At 46.0% G+C, this 19,185-nt stretch overlaps 1 protein-coding gene across 3 annotated transcripts in view; it reads left to right on the top strand.

The window, feature by feature from the left end:
• The window catches only part of LOC112230356 (nucleosome-remodeling factor subunit BPTF), a 50,664-nt gene extending 32,317 nt beyond the window's left edge, over nucleotides 1-18,347 (top strand). The window contains exons 15-27 of one of the 3 annotated variants that reach the window (XM_024396609.2): nucleotides 9,258-9,410; nucleotides 9,635-9,785; nucleotides 10,071-10,110; nucleotides 10,196-10,418; nucleotides 10,697-10,840; nucleotides 13,533-13,663; nucleotides 13,999-14,113; nucleotides 14,301-14,512; nucleotides 14,884-15,109; nucleotides 15,400-15,978; nucleotides 16,695-16,777; nucleotides 17,825-18,050; nucleotides 18,206-18,347. In XM_024396609.2, the coding sequence (XP_024252377.2) occupies nucleotides 9,258-9,410; nucleotides 9,635-9,785; nucleotides 10,071-10,110; nucleotides 10,196-10,418; nucleotides 10,697-10,840; nucleotides 13,533-13,663; nucleotides 13,999-14,113; nucleotides 14,301-14,512; nucleotides 14,884-15,109; nucleotides 15,400-15,978; nucleotides 16,695-16,777; nucleotides 17,825-18,050; nucleotides 18,206-18,210 (2,288 nt within the window). In that variant the 3' untranslated portion in view covers nucleotides 18,211-18,347. Of the gene's footprint in view, nucleotides 1-9,257; nucleotides 9,411-9,634; nucleotides 9,786-10,070; nucleotides 10,111-10,192; nucleotides 10,419-10,696; nucleotides 10,841-13,532; nucleotides 13,664-13,998; nucleotides 14,114-14,300; nucleotides 14,513-14,883; nucleotides 15,110-15,399; nucleotides 15,979-16,694; nucleotides 16,778-17,824; nucleotides 18,051-18,205 lie in introns of all 3 variants that reach the window. The other 2 variants (XM_024396608.2, XM_024396610.2) reach the window with 2 other exon arrangements.
• The last annotated feature ends 838 nt before the right edge of the window (nucleotides 18,348-19,185 follow it).

Below are 19,185 nucleotides of genomic sequence, written 5' to 3'. Positions count from 1 at the left end.
TGAGATTTTTTTGTTGCTGGCCTACACACAATACCCCATGATGTCAAAGTGAAATTATGTTTTTCAACATTTTTACAAATTGAACAAAAATATTGTTGAAATTTCTTGAGTGAATAAGTATTTATCCCCTTTGATATTGCAAGCCTAAATAAGTTCAGGAGTAAAAATGTGCTGCCCATTCATTTGTAGCTCAAACGGTTCGGTTGCTACCAAACAAATTACATTTCTACCGGTTTCAGTACCGATACCGATTACCGGTACCGATTTCAGACTAGTCTCCTGACACTTGTAGGGGTCGTATAGCAAAATGGTATCTCCCTTTTCCATAGTGGCCATAATAGTTTGTTGGCCACACCGTTCGGACTCTACAGACGTTTACGTGAGAAGAATGATTTTCTGGATGTGTCATGGTCTGACTAACAGCGCTCTAGTTCTGCCACCTCCGATGTGGAAGTGCGACAATTGCGGATGTGCTGGATTGAGACTCATCCAGTTCAATTAAACAGATATCTCTAGCTTTGCCTTCCTGCTGAGTTCCGGTCGAATTGGACCGATTTACACGTTTTCTCTCTGAAAAATGTAGTTAATTTAATCTGATTGTCATAAGGTTCCATGACTTTGTCCGCACAGGGCATCTGAACACACAAAATACATTTGGATGATTTTCATTACATTCTGGGTGTTTTATTTAACTTTTGTACACCTGTGGTGTTCCCGGTCAAAAATGACCTGTCATTAGACATGAATGGGTGAGACTACAATTAGTGTATAAAATTGAGTTCAGGCACATGCCCATTCATCAGATGGACACACTTCCTCTCCCAGACCCCCACATGTATGTGTGTTTGAGCACACACACACACACACACACACCACTCCCCTTCTTGGCTTCCATGGCAACCCCCATGGGAACCTTTACCCAATAGAACCTTTCCCCCACGGGAATCACACCTGTCGGCATTCTCACAAACAATCGCAGCATTGTTTCAATAATATAGAACTTTTCTCGCAGCTCTGGTATATAAAAGCTTTTTTGAGGCCTTGCTCACAATTAATTTTGTTGCAGCACAATGACCAAACGATATACTGTATGTGAGGCTCTTGATCATATCTTTGATCATGACACTGGTGAGGAGGAGAGAGTCCTTGTTAAATGAGTCTGATGAGTCACAAATGAGTCTGATAAATAGCACAATACATTTCATCTGAGTATTTGTTATAGTCAAAATAATCCATACATTATGCTTTTTGTAAGTCAAAAACGAGTTGTATGAGCTCAGGTCAATGAGGCCTACAGGACATAACTAGTTGTATGAGCTCAGGTCAATGAGGCCTACAGGACATAAATAGCAAATAGAAGTTCAAAACATGTAATGTTCACAAGAACTTAAGTTGATAAAAAGATCTAACACAACATTAGGTGATAATATATGTATTATTATGGATTTATAATCAGCTATAATGGGGCGGTCATTTTGGACTGGGAACACAGAATGAATTAACATGAAACGAGCACAACAGGAGGGTTAAACTGACAGGTTTTGATGGGGATTATTTTGTTATATAACTTAGATTACGCACCGGCACGTCAATCGACTCTAGGGGGTTAACAAGTCACTTAAGTTGCATGGACTCTCTGTGTGCAATAATAGGGTTTAACATGATTTCTGAAAGATGACCGCAACTCTGCCCCATACAATTATCTGTAAGGTCCCTCAGTCAAGCAGTGAATTTCAAACACAGATTCAACCACAAAGACCAGGGAGGTTTTCAGAGATATACCTAGAAAGGGAGATACCTAGTCAGTTGGTTCAACTGAAATGTGTCTTCCGCATTTAACCCAACCCCTCCGAATCAGAGAGGTGCCTGGGGGCTGCCTTAATCGACATCCACGTCTTCGGTGCCCATTGGTAGATGGGTTTTTAATTTTTAATTTAAAAGACATTAAATATCCCTTTGAGCATGGTGAAGTTATTAATTCTACTTTGGATGGTGTATCAATACACCCAGTCACTACAAAGACACAGGTGTACAGGTGTAACTCAGTTCCCAGAGAGGAAGGAAAACTGCTTAGGGATTTCACCATGAGGCCAATAGGGACTTTAAAACAGTAACAGCATTTAATGGCTGTGATAGGAGAAAACTGAGGATGGATCAACACCATTGTAGTTACTCCAAAATACTAACCTAAATGACAGAGTGGAAAGAAGGAAGCCTGTACAGAATAAAAATATATTCCAAAACATGCAGGTAGCGGGTCGGCAGGTAGCCTAGGGTTTAGAGCATTGGGCCAGTAACCGAAAGGTTGCTGGATCAAATCCCCAAGCTGACAAGGTAGAAATTTGTCGTTCTGCCCCTGAACAAGGCAGTTAACCCAACGTTCCCCTGTAGGCCATCATTGTAAGTAAGAATTTGTTCTTAAATGACTTGCCAAGTTAAATAAAGATTATTATTTTTTTATGTAAATCCTGTTTGGTAACTAGGCACTGAAGAAACACTGCAAAAAATGAGGCAAAGCAAGGAAATTTTTGTCCTGAATACAAAGTGTTAACATTACTGAGTACCGCTCCATATTTTCAAGCGTTGTGGTAGCTGCATCATGTTATGGGTATGCTTATAATCGTTAAGTATTGGGGAGTTTTTCAGGATAAAAAATGTATGAAATGGAGGTAAGCACAGGCTAAATCTGGTTCAGTCTGCTTTCCACCAGACACTGGGCGATGAATTCACCTTTCAGCAGGACAATAACCTAAAACACAAGGCCAAATCTACGCTTGAGTTGGCTTACCAAGAAGACTGTGAATAAATTAATCAATCAAATGTAATTATAAAGCCCTTTTTACATCAGCCAATGTCACAAAGTGCTATACAGAAACCCAGCATAAAACCCCAAACAGCAAGAAATGCAGATATACAGTCGTGGCCAAACATTTTGAGAATGACACAAATATAAATTTTCACAAAGTCCGCTGCCTCAGTGTCTTTAGATTGCCAGATGTTACATTGGAATACTGAAGTTTAATTACAAGCATTTCATAAGTGGCAAAGGCTTTTATTGACAATTACAGAAGGTTGATGCAAAGAGTCAATATTTGCAGTGTTGACCCTTCTTTTTCAAGACCTCTGCAATCCGCCCTGGCATGCTGTTAGTTAACTTCTGGGCCACATCCTGACTGATGGCAGCCCATTCTTGCATAATCAATGCTTGGAGTTAGTCAGAATTTGTGGATTTTTGTTTGTCCACCCGCCTCTTGAGGATTGACCACAAGTTCTCAATGGGATTAAGGTCTGGGGAGTTTCCTTGCCATGGACCCAAAATATCGATGTTTTGTTCCCCGAGCCACTTAGTTATCACTTTTGCTTTATGGCAAGGTGCTCCATCATGCTGGAAAAGGCATTGTTCGTCACCAAACTGTTCCTGGATGGTTGGCAGAAGTTGCTCTCGGAGGATATGTTGGTACCATTCTTTATCCATGGCTGTGTTCTTAGGCAAAATTGTGAGTGAGCCCACTCCCTTGGCTGAGAAGCAACCCCACACATGAATGGTCTCAGGATGCTTTACTGTTGGCATGACACAGGACTGATATGTAACGCTCACTTTGTCTTCTCCGGACAAGTTTTTTTCCGGATGCCCCAAACAACCGGAAAGGGGATTCGTCAGAGAAAATGACTTTACCCCAGTCCTCAGCAGTCCAATCCCTGTACCTTTTGCAGAATATCAGTCTGTCCCTGATGTTTTTCCTGGAGAGGAGTGGCTTCTTTGCTGCCCTTCTTGAGAACCAGGCCATCCTCCAAAAGTCTTCGCCTCACTGTGCGTGCAGATGCACTCACACCTGCCTGCTGCCATGCCTGAGCAAGCTCTGTACTGGTCCCGCAGCTGAATCAACTTTAGGAGATGGTCTTGGCGCTTGCCGGACTTTCTTGGGCGCCCTGAAGCCTTCTTTACAACAATTGAACCGCTCTCCTTGAAGTTCTTGATGATCCGATAAATGGTTGATTTAGGTGCAATCTTGCTGGCAGCAATATCCTTTCCTGTGAAGCCCTTTTTGTGCAAAGCAATGATGACGGCACGTGTTTCCTTGCAGTTAACCATGGTTGACAGAGGAAGAACAATGATTCCAAGCACCCCTCCTTTTGAAGCTTCCAGTCTGTTATTCGAACTCAATCAGCATGACAGAGTGATCTCCAGCCTTGTCCTCGTCAACACTCACACCTGTGTTAACCTGTTGCGTCGAGCTATCCCGGATCCGGGATCGTGAATACAGCCTCAAGCTCATTACCATAACGCAACGTTAACTATTCATGAAAATCGCAAATGAAATGAAATAAATATGCTAGCTCTCAAGCTTAGCCTTTTGTTAACAACACTGTCATCTCAGATTTTCAAAATATTCTTCTCAACCATTGCAAAATAAGCATTTGTGTAACAGCTAGCGCACCTAGCGTAGCATTAGCATTAGCAGGCAACATTTTCACAAAAACCAGAAAATCATTCAAATAAAATCATTACCTTTGAAGAACTTCAGATGTTTTCAATGAGGAGACTCTCAGTTAGATAGCAAATGCTCAGTTTTTCCTGAAAGATTATTTGTTTAGGAGAAATCGCTCCGTTTGGTGCGTCACGTTTAGCTACGAAAAAAACCTGTATCCAGGAGTGTAATTATCCCCGCAGCTCATTAGCATAACACAACGTTAACTATTCATGAAAATCGCAAATGAAATGAAATTAATATGCTAGCTCTCAAGCTTAGCCTTTTGTTAACAACACTGTCATCTCAGATTTTCAAAATATGCTTCTCAACCATTGCAAAATAAGCATTTGTGTAACAGCTAGCGCACCTAGCGTAGCATTTAGCATTAGCATTAGCAGGCAACATTTTCACAAAAACCAGAAAATCATTCAAATAAAATCATTACCTTTGAAGAACTTCAGATGTTTTCAATGAGGAGACTCTCAGTTAGATAGCAAATGCTCAGTTTTTCCTGAAAGATTATTTGTTTAGGAGAAATCGCTCCGTTTGGTGCGTCACGTTTAGCTACGAAAAAAACCTGTATCCAGGAGTGTAATTATCCCCGCAGCTCATTAGCATAACACAACGTTAACTATTCATGAAAATCGCAAATGAAATGAAATTAATATGCTAGCTCTCAAGCTTAGCCTTTTGTTTACAACACTGTCATCTCAGATTTTCAAAATATGCTTCTCAACCATTGCAAAATAAGCATTTGTGTAACAGCTAGCGCAGCTAGCGTAGCATTTAGCGTTAGCATCAGCAGACAACATTTTCACAAAAAACAGAAAATCATTCAAATAAAATCATTACCTTTGAAGAACTTCAGATGTTTTCAATGAGGAGACTCTCAGTTAGATAGCAAATGCTCCGTTTTTCCTGAAAGATGATTTGTTTAGGAGAAATTGCTCCGTTTGGCTACTAAAAAAAAAAACGAAAATTCAGTCTTCAAAACGCCGAACTTTTTTCCAAATTAACTCCATAATATCGACTGAAACATGGCAAACGTTGTTTAGAACCAATCCTCAAGGTGTTTTTCACATATCTCTTCGATGATATTTCGTTCGTGGAAGTGTGCTTTCCCCTCTGAATCCCAGGAGAAAATGCCTGCGGCTGAAGATTACGCACCAATTTACACAAAGGACACCGGGCGGACCCGTGGTAAATGTAGTCTCTTATGGCCAATCTTCCAATGATATGCCTACAAATACGTCACAATGCTGCAGACACCTTGGACAAACGGCACAAAGCTTAAGCTTGTTCATGGCACATTCACAGCCATATAAGGAGACAATGGAAAACAGAGCCTCAGAAATTCTGCTGATTTCCTGTTTGAGGTTTCATCTTGGTTTCGCCTGTAGCATGAGTTCTGTGGCACTCACAGATAATATCTTTGCAGTTTTGGAAACCTTAGAGTGTTTTCTTTCCAAAGCTGCCAATTATATGCATAGTCGAGCATCTTTTCGTGACAAAATATTGCACTTAAAACGGGCACGTTTTTTTATCCATAAATTAAAAGAGCGCCCCCTATATCCAAGAAGTTAACGAGAGAATCACTGACATGTTGTCAGCTGGTCCTTTTGTGGCAGGGCTGAAATGCAGTGGAAATGGTGGGGGAAAAAAATTTCACCTTTATTTAACCAGGTAGGCTAGTTGAGAACAAGTTCTCATTTGCAACTGCGACCTGGCCAAGATAAAGCATAGCAGTGTGAACAGACAACACAGAGTTACACATGGAGTAAACAATTAACAAGTCAATAACACAGTAGAAAAAAAGGGGAGTCTATATACATTGTGTGCAAAAGGCATGAGGAGGTAGGCGAATAATTACAATTTTGCAGATTAACACTGGAGTGATAAATGATCAGATGGTCATGTACAGGTAGAGATATTGGTGTGCAAAAGAGCAGAAAAGTAAATAAATAAAAACAGTATGGGGATGAGGTAGGTGAAAATGGGTGGCTATTTACCAATAGACTATGTACAGCTGCAGCGATCGGTTAGCTGCTCACATAGCAGATGTTTGAATTTTTTGAGGGAGGTAAAAGTCTCCAACTTCAGCGATTTTTTTTTTTTGCAATTCGTTCCAGTCACAGGCAGCAGAGTACTGGAACGAAAGGCGGCCAAATGAGGTGTTGGCTTTAGGGATGATCAGTGAGATACACCTGCTGGAGCGCGTGCTACGGATGGGTGTTGCCATAGTGACCAGTGAACTGAGATAAGGCGGAGCTTTACCTAGCATGGACTTGTAGATGACCTGGAGCCAGTGGGTCTGGCGACGAATATGTAGCGAGGGCCAGCCGACTAGAGCATACAAGTCGCAGTGGTGGGTGGTATAAGGTGCTTTAGTGACAAAACGGATGGCACTGTGATAAACTGCATCCAGTTTGCTGAGTAGAGTGTTGGAAGCAATTTTGTAGATGACATCGCCGAAGTCGAGGATCGGTAGGATAGTCAGTTTTACTAGGGTAAGTTTGGCGGTGTGAGTGAAGGAGGCTTTGTTGCGGATTAGAAAGCCGACTCTTGATTTGATTTTCGATTGGAGATGTTTGATATGAGTCTGGAAGGAGAGTTTACAGTCTAGCCAGACACCTAGGTACTTATAGATGTCCACATATTCAAGGTCGGAACCATCCAGGGTGGTGATGCTAGTTGGGCTTGCGGGTGCAGGCAGCAATCGGTTGAAAAGCATGCATTTGGTTTTACTAGCGTTTAAGAGCAGTTGGAGGCCACGGAAGGAGTGTTGTATGGCGTTGAAGCTCGTTTGGAGGTTGGAGGTTAGATAGCACAGTGTCCAAGGACGGGCCGGAAGTATATAGAATGGTGTCGTCTGCGTAGAGGTGGATCAGGGAATCGCCCGCAGCAAGAGCAACATCATTGATATATACAGAGAAAAGAGTCGGCCTGAGAATTGAACCCTGTGGCACCCCCATAGAGACTGCCAGAGGACCGGACAGCATGCCCTCCGATTTGAAACACTGAACTCTGTCTGCAAAGTAATTGGTGAACCAGGCAAGGCAGTCATCCGAAAAACCGAGGCTACTGAGTCTGCCGATAAGAATATGGTGATTGACGGAGTTGAAAGCCTTGGCAAGGTCGATGAAGACGGCTGCACAGTACTGTCTTTTATCGATGGCGGTTATGATATCGTTTAGTACCTTGAGTGTGGCTGAGGTGCACCCGTGACCAGCTCGGAAACCAGATTGCACAGCGGAGAAGGTACGGTGGGATTCGAGATGGTCAGTGACCTGTTTGTTGACTTGGCTTTCGAAGACCTTAGATAGGCAGGGCAGGATGGATATAGGTCTGTAACAGTTTGGGTCCAGGGTGTCTCCCCCTTTGAAGAGGGGGATGACTGCGGCAGCTTTCCAATCCTTGGGGATCTCAGACGATATGAAAGAGAGGTTGAACAGGCTGGTAATAGGGGTTGCGACAATGGCGGCGGATAGTTTCAGACATAGAGGGTCCAGATTGTCAAGCCCAGCTGATTTGTACGGGTCCAGGTTTTGCAGCTCTTTCAGAACATCTGCTATTTGGGTAAAGGAGAACCTGGAGAGGCTTGGGCGAGTAGCTGCGGGGGGGGGCGGAGCTGTTGGCCGAGGTTGGAGTAGCCAGGAGGAAGGCATGGCCAGCCGTTGAGAAATGCTTGTTGAAGTTTTCGATTATCATGGATTTATCGGTGGTGACCGTGTTACCTAGCCTCAGTGCAGTGGGCAGCTGGGAGGAGGTGCTCTTGTTCTCCATGGACTTCACAGTGTCCCAGAACTTTTTGGAGTTGGAGCTACAGGATGCAAACTTCTGCCTGAAGAAGCTGGCCTTAGCTTTCCTGACTGACTGCGTGTATTTTAAGGGATTCAGGTCATTTGCATGGCAAAGAGGGACTGTGCCATTAATTGCAATTTATCTGATCACTCTTCATAACATTCTGGAGTATATGCAAATTGCCATCATACAAACTGAGGCAGCAGACTTTGTGAAAATTAATATTTGTGTCATTCTCAAAATTTTTGGCCACGACTGTAGGAAAAACTCCCTAGAAAGACAGGAACCTAGGAAGAAACCTAGAGAGGAATGTTCCTGAGTGGCCGAGTTACAGTTTTGATTTAAATCTACTTGACAATCTATTGCAAGACATGAAACTTGTTGTCTAGCAATGAACAACGACCAATTTGACAGAGCATGAAGAATTTGAAAAGAGTAATGGGCAAATGTTTCACAATCCAGGTGTGGAAGCTCTTAGAGACTTACCCAGAAACACTCACAGCTGTAATCGCTGCCAAAGGTGCTTCTACAAGGTATTGGCTCAAGGGTGTGATAATATATATTTATTCCATTTTGAATTCAGGCTGTAACAACAAAATGTGGAATAAGTCAAGGGGTATGAATACTATCTCAAGGCACTGTATGTATGAAAATACCCTCAAATTAAAAGGTGATATTCTGTGCTGTCACCTCGTATGAACAATTTTACCTCAGATCCAAAATGCTGGAGTATAGAGCTAAATTAAAGGTTTTAGTTTTACTGTCTAAATAAATACGTAGGGGAGTATATATCCTAAAATATCCACTATGAAGCCTATTTCCTCTGCTGCTCCTTTTGACTTTTTACTCAAATGTCTGAGGCTTTTCCCATGGAATATCATTCCTGTGTACTGTATTGAATGGCAGCGTATTAAGTCGTTACTGTGTCATGTCTTGGGAGTTGTTCTCTGCATCTTCCTCCTCCTTCATCCTACACCAACCCAGCCCTATCCCCACTCATTGCCACAGAGACCTCTGAGACGGAGATCACCACCACAGAGATTATCAAGCGCCGCGACGTGGGGCCCTACGGCATCCGCTCGGAATACTGCATCCGCAAGATCATCTGCCCCCTCGGCACTCCAGAGACCCCGAAAGGTGAGGGAGAAGCAGCCGGCTAGAATAAAACTACACATGGAATGTAAAAGAGAGGATAGTGGTGATGTTTTTTTCTCATTAAGGTTGCTTAATTTTATGTCTTTCTTGACTCTCTCGCTCTCTCTCGTATTCTTCTCTCACTCTCACCTTCCCCCTCTACTTTCTTGCACCACCCTTACCGTCCCCCTTTCTCTTGCATCCATTCCACACACATACACATACAGAGACCCACACGCCACAGAGGAAAGGCCTGCGCTCCAGCAACCTGCGGCCCAAGAAGCCGGAGCCCAAAAAGGAAACTGGGCCGGTGGTGATTGAGTCCTGGGTGGCCGAGGAGGAGCTGGACCTCTGGGAGATCAGGGCCTTCTCCGAGAGGTCAGAGGGCAAAGGGCACAGGGGCATGAGATCTAGGATGCATAGTAACTGCCTACTCCATGCTATTCTCTTGAGTGAACTGTAAATTCATACGGTCATTATCTTCTGTTATGAACTCACTTTGACTCTCTTAGGCTAATAAAAAAAAAAATAATAATCATAATTTCCCTAAATTTGATTTACTATCGTTTTTGTACAGCCAACTGCATTCATTTGGGGGGAAAAGAGTTATGTTCCAGTTCTTTCTGTGGTTTATGTATGATACATTTATTTTTGTCTTTATAGGGTTGAGAAGGAGAAAGTCCAGGCGGCGGAACAGGCCAAGGTGAGTAGGACCACTAGCCGTGTGAATAATAGGGATGTTTTGTTGTGTTTTCTGGATTATTTCACGGTTTCTCTTGTTCTAGAAGCGTCTGGACCAGAAAACAGGCACTGGATCTACCACCGTCATCACCACGGGGAGCCCAGCCACCCCCGCTTCCACCCCCAAGGTAGTGACCCTATCGGGCCAGGCCACCCCCGGAACCAAAGTAGTACTGGCTACCAAGATGGGCACCCCCGTCACCTTCCAGCAGAACAAGAACTTCCAGCAGTCGTTTGCTTCCTGGGTCAAGCAGGGGCAGCCCAGTGGAGGTATGTCAAAGGTCATTTTCTTTGTTCACAAGCCAGTAGATTGATAAAGAGAATTACTTTCACTGAATCTCATTCAAATGTGTCCAAATTGTATTTATACTCAAGTGATATTTTTTACTTAGTAGGGAATCTTTGCAAATAGAAAGTAGTTGTGGTTGGTGTATGAATCAACCCCTGACAAACTAAATCTGTTTTAGTCAGCGTTAGCAGCTGTGCTTGTTTAGCAGCAGTTGTTGTTTGACTTTCGAGCGGAGCCTCATTTGCATATTTCCCTGTAGCCTCGCCAGGCACGGTGGCCACGACGGCCGGGCAGACTTTCCAGATCACGGGCACGTCCATGGGGGGCAAGGTGCTCACCGCCAAGCTGCCGCTGCCCGCCAACAGCAAGATTGTCACTGTCAACGTGCCAACCACTCAAGGAGGTACAGTGACTTCCCTGTGCCCACACCAGAGACACGGCGAGAGAGAGGTTTCACTTGAAAAACAGATATTTTGATTTCAATGGGACAACCTGATAAAAGAATGTTAAATTAAACAAGAGAGGGAGTGGTGTTGTTTTAAATGCTGTTCAAATGCATCGTTCATTCCTCCCTTTTTCTCCATGATGTCAAGGATGGATGACTGAAAGCAAAATGTTTCTCTCCCAACCCCCGTCTTCTCCGACCACTAACTTAACTTACCACTATTGACGGAAGCACTGTCTCACACACCTGATGTGGCACAAGACTGTGGTAAGGTCTGTCCTCTTGACCAGGCTAGTGGTGCGGTGCCCACTCGTTGCCAGCCCCATTGTGGTGCCCCGCCACGCGCCAACCCATTAGTCAGTGGCTCAGTCTGGAGTGGCACATGCACATCATGTCTATTTGTGCCCTGTCGGCATGGCAATCGAACGGAACGTTGTTATTTTAGGTGGGACAGAACGGTAGACTGTGTAGTCTAAGAACATAGCCAGACCGTCTTTTGAAGTAGCACGCTAGCTAATTTAGAAGTCAATATTGACTCATCGGATGAGGTGATGGTTCATATTTTTAGAACCACTGTCCCGTTTGAGTTCACCTTTTTAACAGTGGGTTGATGACGAGTGTACAACACTGTTTAAAGGCACCGGCCTTCATTTGTTTATTCAGCCAAATGGCAATTTATTGAAATTCCCATTGAATATCTGTAAGTATTAATGCTTCACGATGACTGACTTGGACTAGTACTTGGTTTGTTAGTGTGTGAGTGATTGTAGGTGAGGCAGTCTTCTAGTGGCTAAAACGGGGAGATGCCGAACTTATGCTTGTAGACTTATCTGCGCCGAAACGTTTTCTTACTTCAATAAGGCTGCTTAGCTTTTTCGTCATTATTACTGGCCAATTCGAATCCCCTGAGCTGACAAGGTAAAAATCTGTCCTTCTGCCCCTGAACAAGGCAGTTAATCCACTGTTCCCCGGTAGGCCGTCATTGTAAATAATAATTTGTTTTTAACTGACTTGCCTAGTTAAATCAAATCAAATACTAAAACTCATACGATGCAAAAACATGACCTTGTCCCGAACCCGTTTTTGCCTCCCGTATTTCACAAAATCTTTCCTGTTTCCAATTATCTATATAAAAGAGTGGTCAGGCTCATGACTACACTCCTTGAATATATATATACAGTGGGGAGAACAAGTATTTGATACACTGCTGATTTTGCAGGTTTTCCTACTTACAAAGCCTGTAGAGGTCTGTAATTTTTATCATAGGTACACTTCAACTGTGAGAGACGGAATCTAAAACAAAAATCCAGAAAATCACATTTTTAAGTAATTAATTTGCATTTTATTGCATGACATAAGTATTTGATCACCCACCAACCAGTAAGAACTCCGGCTCTCACAGACCTGTTAGTTTTTCTTTAAGAAGCCCTCACACACACACACAAGACACATCCATGTTTCAAGAGGATAGGCTACATCACTCCGCAAACAAACAGCGCTCCTGCCGAGGGACACCCTTGTTTCATCTTGTCGACCAGGAAGGAAGGGAGAGCGAGAGAGCTGGTAATAAAAGAGCAGTAGTATATTTTTCCAGCGTGACTGTTTCAATGCCTGTTTGTTTTGGAGCGTGCTAAGGAAGGCGGAGCAGGAAATCAAGTTTACCTTGAGGTCTGGTTCGTCAGACAGGTAACCCGCTATAGAGAGATGGAGGATGGAAGGATTTCTCCCTCCCTCCTCCCTCCCTTCCCCCTCCCTCCCTCCTTTCTTTCTGTGTCGCTTGCTCGTAGCTCACCGACTCTCCAAACAGCTACTCTTATGAAGTGGGCGTTTGATTGTCGGTGCCAGAACTGAAACTCCCCAGTCTTCTACTGTAGCTGGTTTAACCTCTGCTATTTGAAGAGGGGAAACCATTGATGTATAGCTTTACCTGATCGGTTTTGTGGTCAGAAAAAAAGGCAACAACAAAAAAAAAACACACAGAGTGAGGAGATGGTGAAGAGAAGGGGGGGGGGGAGACAACAATTTCAGATCTTTTGAGGAAACGCATTTTCCTTTCGGTTGCTGTCCTGTGTCCACGTGAGTTCGAAAAATATCGAAGCGCGGCCAAAGTAGCGGCTATGAAACACTTGCTTTGTGGGAGGAAATTAAAAACGTATGAATTCAAGGAAAATCCATACATAATTTATGAGCAGGTCATACGTGATGGATTCAAACCAACATACCCCGTTTGAAGATTGTTTTCACGTTGTTTACTTGCTGGGTTCATTTTGACTGTGGTCAAGATCAGAGAGGGTTGCAACTTGAAAGGAACAAAATCCACAAGTCGTTTATTGAGTGACGTTTTGATACATCATGAAATGCGCAGAATGGGTAGTTTGTTTCTATACCTGATAAAAGGGAAACCGGTCTAGCCTTGAGGGGACATTTCAGTTTCCTTCATTTCCAAAAGTGAAAAGCTAGAGTGGGATTATCGTTTTTAGCAGATGTTGAATTTTGAGTGGATTCATTTCTATATTTTAAATGTGATGCATTTAATCATCAAAAGTCAGAATAACACACAAGTGTGTTCTGAATGTTTAACAAGTATTAGATAAATACCAATCCTGTATGTGCGGGTTCACAGTAATAATATGTTCTCTCCACTCCCCAGGTATGATTCAGAAGCAGGTGCTGGGCATCATTCCCTCAAGCCAAGCTGGCGGCACCCAGACCTTTGCCTCGTTCCAGCCTCGCACCACAACCATAAACATCAGGCCGGGCATGCCAGGCTCACCACAGCAGGTAACACCCCATAGACCATCTTTCTCCATCTGTCAGTCAATCAATCACATCTATTTATAAAGCCCTATTCCCCTCATCAGTTGTCACAAAGAACTTTACGATAACCCCGCCTAGATCTTCAAATTCCCCCTTCCTTACCGACATCCACCCTGCTCCCTTGTCACCCCACACACACACACATCCCTCTAAAACAGGTCATTAGCAGTAACACGTGATTGGCGCTTTTTTGAAAGAATTCCCCGTGCACTATTAACAGCAACCCTTCACTGGAGTCAGTGTCGTCCCTGTGGTATAAGGGGAAGTCCCAGTGTTTCTGATCTTGGCTGTGTTTCTAGGTGCTCACCGCTAGAGGCCAGATCCGTCCGGGGATGACCGTGATCCGCACGCCCATCCATCAGACAGGCGCCATGGGTAAAAGCATCCTCCGAACCCCCCTCATGGTGCAGCAAGGTAGGCTGTTTGTATTTACCTACTCCATTTCACAGCTTGATAGGCCAGTTAGAATAGTGTCTGTCACTTACTTGTGTTCATGCAAGTTCTGACTCTGTCTGTCTGCCTTTCGGTCTGTTTGTGTGTCTGGACTTGTGTGTGTGTGTGTGTCCACTTACGTGTGTGTGTGTGTGTTTTCCTCCTCCAGGTCAGGCAGGCCAGCAGGTGGTGACCCAGATCATCCGTGGGCAGGCCGTGTCCACGGCCATCTCAGGTGCCAGCCCCGTCACCACCGTGGCCGGACAGAGGATGGGCAGCGCCCCCAAAACCCCGGGCCAGCCCAACACGGCCCAGACGCCGCAGCGGGTACACCAGGGCCAGGTCAAACTCACCCTGGCACAACTCACCCAGCTCACACAGGTACCATCAGCTACCCCATAATAACCTGATGTCAGGCAACAGTGGGGCAATAGGTTTCTGCTCTGCCCACCTAGTGTATCGTAATTCTGCACTTTTCAAAATGAGTATGTTTTGATTTTAGTCCTATTCAGCGGGAAAGATCGGAATAACTCATTTTCATGTGCTAGTTTTGACATGGTCTGTTTTTATTTTTATTCTTTAAAGAGTAGTGCACCCTTGCCTGATCATAGATCAGTTTGTCTAGCCAACTCCTATGGTCATTGCTATATATTGCCTGACAAACCGTTCTGGGACCAGGCTGCCGTTGTACCTCTACATTACCTCCAAAAGCATCACCCCTCCCTCATCTCCCTGTCTCTCCCCCCCATCAGAAGCAGCAGAGCCAGGCAGTAGAGCGGCCAGGCGGCGGGGCCCAGGGCCTGACGGTGATGATCCAGGGCCAAGGCCAGGCCACGGGCCAGCTGCAGGTCATCCCCCAGGGGGTCACGGTCATCCCCGGGCCCGGTCAGCAGCTCATGCAGGCGGCCATGCCCAACGGCCATGTCCAACGCTTCCTCTTCACCCCCATGGCCCCTGCCGCTACCCCAACCTCCACAGGTAGTCTAAAGAGCGAATAATAGTGTGTATTATTGATACGGATACAGACACACGGTCTCCATCATCCACTGCAGGGCTGTGGACACAAAATGGGGGAATGTTTTCTAACAGACAGTGAGAGGTTACGGTGGTATGTCAAGTGTTTTATCCTGTTTTGTGCCGACTGAACAGGACCCAGTACCCAAATGTTATGTAGCCTACCAGCAGCCACACATACACTCGCAGGTCATTGGTTCATAGCCTGTGTGTCTTCTAAAGGTCTACCCATCCCCTTTCTCTCCTCCCTTCAGCCCCTACCGCCCCGGGACAGACCACCAAGACCCCTGCCCAGCCCGCCCAGCAGGCTGCAGCTCCCATCCAGGCCGGCGCCGCCCTGGCCACCAGCACCCCCCCATCCGCCACCCCCCAGGGCCAACTCCCCTCCCAGACCCAGGCCCACATGCCCATCCAATCCCCACCCCCTCCAGGTCAAGTCCCTCAAACACCCCCCCGGCACCCCCACGGGCCGGCCCCAGCAGACCCTTCAGCTCCAGGGCTCCCCCCACCAGCTCATCACTGTCCCGGGCCTCCAGCAACAGGTCCAGGTCCTGGCTCAGCTCCAGGCCCAACAGGGGACCTCGGGAGGCTCTCTCCCCCAGCAGATCAAGCTCCAGCTTCCCATCCAGATCCAGCAACCTGGGGTCGGTGGAGCCCAGCCTGGAGGTTCGATCCAGAACGTGGTGGCCATCCAGACGGCCAGCGTGCAGGAGCAACTCCAGAGGATCCAGCAGCTGAGGGAGCAGCAACAGCAGAAGAAGAGGCTGGCGGCCGAGGCCAAGCGGGAGCAGGCGCTGGCGGCGGCCAGCCAGAGCGACATCATCCAGAAACAGGTGAGGGCGCGGTGGTCAATATCAGAAACGTGTACTTACTTGTGTTTTGCTCGCATGTCTGTGTGTTTGGATGATGAGGACGTGTGTGTGTTCAGGCAGCCAGCCAGACACAGGTGGTGTAACAGTATAGTAGGCCCGTCTCTCTTTGACATCAGCACATAAACAGTCCTCTCAAACAGCCTGCTCCCACGATTGTGGTTTATTTTCCAAGCTGTCCACCGCCACTGTCTTTGTCTGTTTTAGGGGTGTGTGTGTGTATGTATGTGTGTGTGTGTGTGTGTGTGAGCACATTTGTGGCTTGCGTGCACCCCTAGTCTAGTGCATACACACTATGGGTACCTCTGAAATGGCACCCTTTTCCCAATATAGTGCACTACTTTTGACCAGAGCCCTATGGGCCCGTGTCAAAAGTAGTGCCCTATATAGGGGATAGGATGCCATTTGGGACGTACCCTATGCATAAGGTTTCTTTATTGTGTGTTTATGCGTCTTGCAACGCATGTATTTTGCCTGTGTTGTAACAAACACCTGCTTCCTGTATATTTGACGTCTTTGACGTTTCTGTTCTTTCACTGTGTGAGGCCTGAGTTGGAATGGCACCCTATTCCCTATATAGTGCACTACATTTGACCAGATCCCTATGGAACCTGGTCCAAAGTAATGCAGCCGTGTGAGGCCTGAGTTGACCTCTGACCCCTCTGTCTCATCTGTGACAGGTGGTGATGAAGCAGAACGCCGTGATCGATCACCTCAAGCAGAAGAAGCCCATGTCTCCCGCCGAGAGAGAGGAGAACCAGAGGTGAGGGACTAGGAGCTAGCTAGTGCTGTTGCCATGACGATCAGACCTTGTGTTGACCCGCCGTGTGTGTGGAGGTGTCATCCGTTCCCTCCCTGTGGAGAAAGCCAGGGGTTATATTTAACGTGTCTGGGTCATGGGAAAGGTTACCTCAGACAGGCCATGTGTTGTGTCCTCCTCACTGGGTTTAAACCAGACCTACAGTCCTGGAGCAGGGCAAGCCAGGGCACTGTGGTTTGTATCCCAAATGGCATCCTGTTCCCTATGTAGTGCACCACTTTTGACCAGGGCTCACACGGCAGGCCAATTTTTTGGGTCTTGTCTCCCTCCATCTCTCTCTTTTGTGGTCAGTCACGTCAGTGGACACAGTCTGGGAACCATGGTTGACCTTGACCTCCCCAGCTTGTGTGTGTGTGTGTGTGTGTGTGTGTGTGTGTGTGTGTGTGTGTGTGTGTGTGTGTGTGTGTGTGTGTGTGTGTGTGTGTGTGTGTGTGTGTGTGTGAGAGTGTATGAGAGGAAGTGTGCGAGAGCAGTGGCTTCCTATTGCTAGTCTCTCTTTGCATTGCTCTCTGGCCCCACCTCTAAATAAACACAGGGAACAAAAACACTCTTGACATCTGTCACATGGCTACCGATTGGCTTACAGTGTTTTGTCTCGTAGTGTGAGGTTACGGGTGATGGAAAGGTTCATGATGTATGGAAACATTATACTTTACATTTCCTTCAAGTCCATTTAGATTTGATCACCCCCCCCAAAAAATATATATATATATTCACTTCAAATGTCCTTAAAATTCCTTCACTGGACTATGGATGAAAATGATCTTCATAGCTAACTCTCCTGTCACATTGTTGGGAACACTGAAATGAAGACGATCCACTGTCACCTAAATACAAAAAAAAAACAGTTTTAAAATCCCATCCACCACTCCCCTCAGGATGATTGTGTTCCTGGTGGTATTCAGCTTTATAAATGGCTATAAGCATGTATGAGCCTTTATAATGTCTTATAAGGCCTATAATATGTTGTCTCTATCCCCTTCCTCCCAGGATGATTGTGTGCAACCAGGTGATGAAGTTCATCCTGGACAAGATCGACAAGGACGAGAAGCAGGCGGTCAAGAAGAGGAAGAAGGAGGAAGCAGGCGAGCAGAAGAGGACCAAGGCCAACGCCACCAAGCTGTCGTCGCTGCTCTGCCGGCACAAGGAGACGCTCAAGGCCGAGATCCTCAAGAAGAGAGCCCTGCTGGACAAGGAGCTGCAGCTGGAGACGCAGGTCAGACACACACACACACACACACACACACACACGGCATTCTCCCATGAATATACTTGTACTCACGATGGACACATGGTAACAGAGCTGCACACAGATGTCCAACACACACACACACTTTTGATCTCACTCTCTACCCGTATCTCCTTCCACAGGATGAGCTGAGGAGGGACCTCGCCAAGCTGCGACGGGACAAGGAAAGGGCCCAGGCGGCCGCCGCCGCCGCACACACGCAGCACGCCCTGACACACACCTCCCAACTCAACCCGGCGGCCTTCGCCCACAAGCGGAAGCGGGAGGAGGAGAGGGACGCGGCGTCGACGGCTAACGCCAAGAAGAAGAAGATGATCACCACCACTACCTCAGACAGCAAGAAGGAGACCAAGCTCTACTGTGTCTGCAGAACGCCCTACGACGAGTCCAAGTAAGAGACCGGCTGTGCTCTACATGGCACACTATTCCCTATGCAGGGCCCTGTTCAAAAGCAGTACACTATACACGAATTAGGGTGTCCATTGGGCTCCAGTCAAAAAGTATTGCGCTAGGGAACATGGCGCCATTTGGGCCGTACCCAACGTTTTATGTACCGCAAACGTGGCCCTTGTCTAAAAGCCGTTCTGAGGAGCGTCAATCTAGTTCAAACACGTTAAATGTATAGTAAGCTTCCTCCAATGCCTCTCTGAAGAGACAGTCAAAATGTATACCATTAACCATTTACGAGGAAGCTCAAACATTAACCCAAGTGAAGATCAATTTCACCTGAAACTATTGCGGTGTGCTTGGACTTTAACTGATAACTCTTCGTTATTTAACTTCCTGAAATGCCCTCAACCAGGAAGTTGAAACACTCTGGCAACACACAGATGGCATTCGATACATTCCTAACAAACGTACCTGAAACCATGGGGGTTGCAATGACCTCGTTTGACCCCATAGTAATTTGGCATTCTTTCACGTCCTGTGTTCTCCCAGGTTCTACATTGGCTGTGACCTGTGCACCAACTGGTACCACGGCGAGTGTGTGGGCGTCACCGAGAAGGAGGCCAAGAAGATGGACGACTACATCTGCAGCGAGTGCAAGCGGGCCCAGGAGGGAAAGACCGAGGAGCTCTACTGCATCTGCCGAACGCCCTAC

Source organism: Oncorhynchus tshawytscha, linkage group LG32 (genome assembly GCF_018296145.1).
Source record: "Oncorhynchus tshawytscha isolate Ot180627B linkage group LG32, Otsh_v2.0, whole genome shotgun sequence".
Taxonomy (NCBI): Eukaryota; Metazoa; Chordata; class Actinopteri; order Salmoniformes; family Salmonidae; genus Oncorhynchus; species Oncorhynchus tshawytscha.
This window is presented reverse-complemented; position numbering and strand designations above follow the sequence as displayed.